Source organism: Dunckerocampus dactyliophorus, chromosome 8, assembly GCF_027744805.1.
Source record: "Dunckerocampus dactyliophorus isolate RoL2022-P2 chromosome 8, RoL_Ddac_1.1, whole genome shotgun sequence".
Lineage (NCBI taxonomy): Eukaryota > Metazoa > Chordata > Actinopteri > Syngnathiformes > Syngnathidae > Dunckerocampus > Dunckerocampus dactyliophorus.
In genome coordinates this window covers 25,108,340-25,116,529 of record NC_072826.1, presented here as the reverse complement: position 1 = coordinate 25,116,529, position 8,190 = coordinate 25,108,340, and the positions used below count along the sequence as shown (strand labels likewise).

Below are 8,190 nucleotides of genomic sequence, written 5' to 3'. Positions count from 1 at the left end.
AAAGCATCATGTTACAACTTTGATGCAGCAGATGCTCCAAATCAATACACCACAGCTACTCCTGGAATAGGAATGGGCTCTTTAGATGAATAAGAGCAGGCTTTAATGGTGTATTGATGGAGATACTGGAGATGGGCCTTTGACTACATTTCGCTGGTCGACTATGGCAAAAAGTAACACTCAATTGGTCAATAATTGTTATTTTTAATTCACTCAATGAATGTCCTGAACTCCCATTTTCATCCCGTTGTTGCATGGTAAATTACCAAATAATCTACGATATACACCTTCGATAAAAGAGGCCTTTTGACCTGTTGTTGAATGTGGTACCAAGAATAGTTTACGTTCAAATCTAGAATAATAGTAAGCGTGCCTGTTGCTGATCAGGATGCCTTGTGTTTTGCTGCCACCTGCCGGTGGGTTGTATTAATTACACTAAATATCTACTGGCTACATTCGAGCCACAATGAACGTCGAAGAAATGCCACACTAATGTTACACTTGAAGTACATATACATCAATTAAACTTAAACTCACCATGTGAGACTTAGAGAAAACATTTGATGCAACTAAGTCAACGTAAAAATGACGTCAATTGAATCGTATTGAGTTACGTCGAGAGTCTAGCTAGCTGTATTTAAGTTACATTTAAATTACGCACTATGTTCGCATAGAGTAATCGTGTATTCCCTTTGACTGCATTTGTGTTTGGGTTAAATCTGGATGGGGGGAACATCTGGCATGACCACATTTGAGAGCACCAATGAAAGCACTAAAATAAGCAAGAACGTGAAGTGAAATGCCGAAATAAGCTAGTCATTTCTCTTTGTGTAATAGAATCGCTGGCCTCGTTAAGATTTTGGGCTGGACATCAGTTTTTTTTTTTTTTGGTGTGGTAGTGAGTTACAGGAAAGTACTTTCCCCCCTTCATTCCTTTCACACAAAGAACCCTTTGTTCTGTGCAACACCGACATTATCTGGCCGGTAGGTGTCACTGTTGTGCAGCGTTTCACACACATACTGTATAGCTGAACATGCAGTAATTAATAGGGAAGTATATGTTGAAGTATATTTTACACCGGGGTGGCCACACCTTTTCCAACGTGGGCCACATAGTGAGATGAAAGGCTGCAAGGGCCACCTTGATATTTTGTAACGCAACACATGTAAATAAGATAAGAAATGATATACTATATTTTCAGTAAAAAAATGCATTTCAGCTTTGTGATATAGGTGAAAAAGTCTATTATTAGAATGAACTTTGCTCTTTACTCCTTTTTCTCCAATTTTTGCTGTTTTTTTAATTTTTATTTCCCAAATATTTCAACTTTCTTCTTAAATGATCTTTGTAAATTTTCTTTCCGTAATTTTATGACTTTATTCCCATACTATTTGGACTTCATTCCCATAATATTATAACTTTTTCCCCAACCTAATTTTCCAGAAATGACAACTTTATTTTGTTTTGTTTGTTTCTCATGCTATTACAACTTAAAAAAAAAACAACATATATTTTTTTAATATTTCAACTCTGTGCTACTAAAATGACATTATTTTCCCCATAATATTACTACTTTATTCTCATAAAATGTGACTATTTTTCTTGTTACAATGCTTTTTTTTCTCTTAATAATTTTATTCTATTCGTGTGAAATTACAGGGTTTTTTTCCATTTCTGCTGTTGTTATTTTTTTTTTTCCTAAATGAAAGCCCAAGCAATATGTGCAGTAAGATCTTCTACAATGTTTCAAGAACCTATCTTTGATTTTCATTTGAGGTCTACAGAAAACCAGTACCTGCTCTTTGACTCCCATCACTCACTTGAACACAAGACAGGGGTGTAATGACCTCTACATTGGAGAGACCAAGCAACCCTTATACAACGCAGGAGAGCAGTATGTGTATCTTAACAAAGACGGGACATTCCTTGATGTCCAAATTCTGTAATCTGGAGGAACACCCTGCACGGGACACACCCACCAGAAACTTAAATAGAGAGAGTCCACAGCTAAACAAATTTGAACTGAAGAAGGCTTTTGGATGAAAGGCGAAACATCTTCAACAAATAAGAAGAGTCCAGTCGCCTCGATTGGAATAACTATCATTAGTAACAATCCATTCCAATCTTGCACTCATTTAGTTGGAAATTTGATATTTTAACCAAAAATGCAGTGCAGTACAATACTTTTTATTCACAATTACAATTATATTTCACAATTCCTAGTTCTAATCATTTTATTTAGAATATAAGACGTCAGTTTCGTTGTATTTAATGACATTTTCCTATTACTATCATTACATTTCTTTGCTTTTGGAATCACACGGCCATTGGGTACATTTTGACTTTACCAGGAAATGGGGTGGACGATGCTGCACATTTTGGCATCAACCCGATACCAAGTAAATACAGGGCGATCCGATCCGATCCGATCTGGATACTGATGCAGTTTTTTTTTGTATTTGCAAATGTTCAAGATCGGATGAGTTTGTGATTTTGCCAGTAATTTGTTGATTGTGATTAAAATTTGACTAAAACAGAAATTTTTAGGCACTTTTGGATTGCATATACATTACAGGCCAAAAGTTTGGACACACCTACTCATTCACTGCGTTTTCTTTCTTTTCATGACTAGATTCTCACTGAAGGCATCAAAACTATGAATGAACACATGTGGAATTATGTACAAAAAAGTGTGAAATAACGCTAAATATGTCCTATATTTTAGATTCCTCAAAGCCACCCTTTGCTTTTTTGATAGCGCTGTAAACCCTTGGTGTTCTCTCAATGAGCCTCATGAAATGGTTTTCACTTCACAGGTGTGCCTTGTCAGGGTTACTTAGTGGAATTTACTGCCTTATTAATGGGGTGGGGACCATCGGTTGTGTTGTGTGTCCTAACTGTTGGCCTGTACCCTACCTGTGTACAAATGGTATACTGCATCTCTTTCAAAATTGCACATTTCAGCACTGCACATTTTATGCTGTGATTGCTGATATGCAAGAATTAACACACGAGTATTAATATAATGCACATTTATATTATTTGTTTTATTTATTTTATTATATTTTATAGAACTTCATTTAAATTGTTTCCCCTTTTTTTAACTTAAAATATTAGTATTTTTGTTTGTACTGTATGTCTGTAAACGTTGCTGCTGTAGTAAAGTGATTTCCTGCAAAGAATCAATAAAGTATTTATCTAAATGAAATCAGACGTGTCCCAAGTGTGGGCCCGGGGCCATTTGTGGCTGTTTTTTTTATTGGCTTGCGGCACGTTTAAAAAATCGGATTTAACAAAAAACAAAAAAACAAAAAAACAAACTCAACAGCAAAAGTGGAAAAATCAGCAGTAATTTTACAAGAAAATAAAAGTTGTAATTTAACAAAAAAAAAAGTCATAATTTTAGGACAATAAAGTCGTAATATAAAAGAAAAAAGACAACTACTTTAAAGTCGTACTATTATGTGAAACAAACAAAAAAAATAAAGGTGTAATTTTTGGAAAATTAGGTTGCGGAAAAAGTTATAATGTTAGTAGAATAAAGTCAAAATATTATGGGAAAGAAGTCAAATTTTATGGGACTAAATATTACAAAAATAAAATTTACAAAGATGATTTAAGAGGAACATTGAAATAACTGGAACGACAGCAAAAATGGGGAAAAGGGAGCAAAGGCTTTTTCAACTATATCACAAAGCTAAGATACGTTTTTTTTTTTTTTTTACATATATAGAACTTTTGAGCATATCTTTAGAAAATATCAAAGTGGCCTCGCTGGAAAAAACTTGAGACACAAATGACTCATGACTGTTTTAACGTCGTTAAAGACGTCAATTTTGCACAATAGTGGACTGATCTAAAGAAATACATTGGAAATGAAAGTTGAATAATTGTGAGTAAACATGGCCTCCACAGACATAAGTGCGTTTATTGCAGTGAAGAAATGAAATGAAATGATGAAATGAAGAGAATAGCCTACTTGGGGACATGATGGAGGTGAACGGAGGTGTCGTGTGCCCTGGGAGGAGGAGAAGGAGGAAGAGGGGGAGGAGGCCGGGGAGGGGAGGGCCAGCCGACGTCACTCATCAGACGGCTGGCTGACGGCACTTGGAGCCTCCAGCCTCTCAATCTGTGGCCAGCGGCGGCAGCAGAGGCAGAGGTGGCGGCGTGCAACAACCGGGAGTGTGCAACCTTTTCCAGCAGGCTTCACGACTCCGTGCACTCAGCCTCCCCCTTGGACGAGAAGCGAAACGAACCCCAGCCGGGCGAGCTTGCATGATTGGAGGCTCCAGCGCGACAGAAAGCCAGGCTAGCCGAGCCCGCTAGCCTTTGTGAGGGTGGCCGGGCTGTCCATGCACCCGGGGAGCCCCGAGGCAGCCCCGGGCTGGCTGGGAGAAGACCGAGCCGGAAGCCTTGCGCCTTTGAACCTTTGAGCCTTGACAGTGTTGTGTGTGTGACATAGCAGCGGTGGATCTCCAGTGAGGAGCATCCTCTCCCGCCTGTGTGCAGCCTACCAGCGTGACAGCACCAGGAGGCGATTGATGACTAATATTCCCTCCAGATAAACCACAACAATGTTGCGCACCGTGGCCAACGTGCTGGCAGCAGGATTGCTCGTGTTGGGAATGTTGCACAGCTCGGAAGTGGTGTCTCCATCCAGGGCTGTTGATGGTAAGCAGGCTTCCTGTCTATCACCTGCTGCTTTGTTTGGATGTGCTCAGCATACCTGCATCTTGATAGCTCTTTTGTTCGTGGGAATATTTGCATATTTCAGTATTAGCTTTCATTGAGGCCCCGGTAGCAATTGTTTTTTAATGGGAATGCCAAAATGCAAACACTTGCTACGTAATAGCTTTTCAGTTTGTGGACTTTTGAGAGGTGGCGTGGCTTTAAAATGACACATTTGACTCATATTTGCTGAACAGTGCACTGCTGAGACATCTTCACCCCCCCACCTCACAACAACACCCCTTCCCTGTCACATACTCCATGTCACGGCTCCTCAACTCGCGGCCCCCGGGCCAAATCCGGCCCAGGTATCACAGTAGACCGCTCCCGCCCCCTGTGAGTTCAGTTCAAAACGGGGCGACTTACGTTTTTGCAAGATTCCTAAAAACAGCGGGGCGCTGTCATATATAGATGATCTTCGATTGGCATTTTTGTAGGAGGTTCTTAAAAACAGCAGAGCATCTTTGATATACTGTATATCTGTGATATATTGCTTGTGTTTTAATTCCAGACAAAAATTGAGAGTAGTAGATTCTTACAAACAGCAGAGCGCTGCTATATAGAGGATCTTTGATTAGTGTTTTTGCTGTCTGTTATGGAAGAAAGCAGTGTTCCTTCCAAAAAAAAAAAAGAAAGCAGTGTTCCTGTCATATCGTGGATTTGACCAGTTGCTTGTATTTTTGACAAAACTTGAGAGCAGTGATCCCTAAAAACAGCAGAGCACTCCTGTCGTATGAGAGGATCTTTGACCAGCATAAATATATTGCTTGTGTTTTAATTGATGACAAAACTGCAGTAGATTCCTAAAAAAAAAAGCAGAGCACTTTCATATAGAGGATCTTTGATTGTTGTTTTTGCGTTTGGTTCTCGAAAAGAGTGTTTTTGTCATACATAGGATCTTTGTGTTGCCTAGGTCCTTAAAAACAGCAGAGCATTCCTTAAAAGTGATTCCCAGATTCCTAAAAACAGCAGAGCACTGTCATATCGAGGATCTTTGACCAGTGTATACTGTAGATTGCTTATGTTTTAATTGATGACAAAACTTGGGAGCAACTAACATTTTCCAGCAGATTCCTAAAAACAGCAGAGCACTGTCATATCGAGGATCTTTGACCAGTGTATACTGTAGATTGCTTATGTTTTAATTGATGACAAAACTTGGGAGCAACTAACATTTTCCAGCAGATTCCTAAAAACAGCAGAGTGCTGTCATATAGAGGATTTTTGACTAGTGTTCTTATGCAGTAGGTCCTTACAAACAACAGCTAGTGTTACATAGAGGATCTTTGACAAATGTTTTGACAAGGTTTTCTTCAAGACAACAGAGCTCTCTTGTCACATGACTTGTGTTTTTGGCAGTAGGTTCTTAAAAACAGCAGAACACTCTTTTCACATAAGAGGATCTTCGACCAGTGTATTGCTTCTGTTGGGGGCAACTATCGTAAAGCAGCAGATTACTAAAAACAGCAGAGCACTGTGATTTTGAGGTCCTTAAAAACAGCACAGGATCTTTGACTAGCGTTTTTGGCAGTAGGTTCTTAAAAAGAACAGTGCGCCCCTGTCACATAGAGGATCTTTGACTTGTGTTTTTGGCAGTAGTTTCTTAAAAACAGCAGAATGCCCTTGTCGTATTAGAGGATCTTTGACCAGTGTACTTATTGCTTTTGTTTTAAAAACTTGAGAGCGACTAACATTTTTGCAGCAGATGCCAAAAAACAGCAGAATGCTGTGATTCTGAGGTCCTTAAAACAGCACAAAATCTTTGACAACTGTGTGCAGGAGGTTCTTAAAAACAGCAGAACGCAGAACAGTCTTGCGAGAGAAAGGAACTTTGACCAGTGTAGGTTCGTAAAAACAACAGTACAAACATCTTTCACTTGTTTTTGGCCGTAGGTTCTTAAAAACAGCAGAACACTCTTGTCGTATAAGAGGATCTTTGACTTTTGTTTTAAAAACTTGGGAGCGACTATCATTTTTGCAGCAGATTCCTAAAAACAGCAGAGCACTGTGATTTTGAGGTCCTTAAAAGCAGCACCGCATCTTTGACTATTGTTTTTGAAGGAAATGCTAAAAAACAGCAGAGCGCACCTGTCACATAGAAGCTCTTGGACCAGTGTAAACTTACTGTATTGTTTGTGTTGTCATTCTGGACAAAACCTGGGAGCTCCTAACATTTTTGCAGCAGATTCCTGAAAACACCTGAGCGTTGTTATGTAGAGGATCTTTGACTCGCATTTTTTGCAGTAGGCCCTTAAAAACAGCAGCACACCCCTGTTATAGAGAGGATCTTTGACAAGTGTTTAAAAAATAGCAGCGCATTCCTGTCGTATGGAAGACTTGAAGACTTGCATTTTTGAAGTACTGTATGTCTTTAAAAACAGCAGAGCACTCCTGTCATATAGAGGATCTTTCACCAGTCTCAGTATATTTCTTGTGTGTTAATTCATGACTACGTCGTCCATTTGGAGAAGTAAAAGTTCAGCGTTCAGCATATTCTTCATGGCTTTGTTGAGGACCAGTAGGACATTTTTGTTCTCCAGGATAAAACCAGCCCACCCCATCACCCTCCTCCCCTTCCCACGACTGACCTTGCACACCTTCACAGACTGGAACAACTTCTGGAAACCATTAAAAGCCTCCCAGTCAGACTCACACACACCTCTATGTGGCCACTGAGGAAAAGGGCAATTCGTTAGATTCTTCTAAAATAGAAACGGAGGGATTGTTTTCTTTAAGATTCCCCATCGCCATCCATCCTTTCAGTGGCCGAAGGAGCAACTTTCTGAAAGGAATTTGTAATGAAACGTTGTGTAGACTGCAGAGTAATGTTACCTGTCGGAGTTGTGATGGAGCTTCCCTGCTTCTTAAGTCAGGACTTGATCAACAGCGCCTCTCCTGGCCGCAGCCAAGTACTGCACTCTTGGCTTCAATTGCTTCGAGACAAAGTTAATCAGCACACAGTGCCACACCGCCATGCTATTAACAATACACTCTTTTATTCTTTATTTGATTTAGTGCATTTCTTGAGGCCTAACAGCTTGATTGGATGAGTCATCATGAGCGGTCGGCTGTCCGCTTGAATATTCACTGCGGTTTGTCCGGGTCGACACGAGAAAAATGACTCGCTACGCTGTGAAAGTGTGTTTTCCTCGCGGATAGTTTCATTATGTGTGACTCATTCTGTTCCATGTCAGCTTCTTCTTTGGTACCAATCAGTTACTGTACTTCTTTGCAAAAGCTGATACATTGCATTCAAAGATTTTGCCGTGTAAGTTTTGCTTCTGATTCGCTGCGAGTTGTTTTGCCGTGTTCTGTACCGTAGCCAGGCATGCCGGGTCACTCACCAGCCGCCCCTCGGTTTTAATTGGGTCTAAAGTGCTCTTTGTTTCTCACAGGAGACCTCGGCGAACAGTCTCAAATTGTTCAGAAAGTGCTGCTAATTGGCGGCTTAGCGGCAAAGA

At 40.0% G+C, this 8,190-nt stretch overlaps 1 protein-coding gene across 2 annotated transcripts in view; it reads left to right on the top strand.

Moving 5' to 3' along the window:
• Nucleotides 1-4,090: 4,090 nt before the first annotated feature.
• Nucleotides 4,091-8,190, top strand: part of LOC129186794 (low-density lipoprotein receptor-related protein 1-like) — a 167,210-nt gene continuing 163,110 nt past the window's right edge. For both annotated transcript variants that reach the window (XM_054785405.1, XM_054785404.1), the window contains exon 1: nt 4,091-4,672. In XM_054785405.1, the coding sequence (XP_054641380.1) occupies nt 4,576-4,672 (97 nt within the window). In that variant the 5' untranslated portion in view covers nt 4,091-4,575. The remainder of the gene's footprint in view (nt 4,673-8,190) is intronic.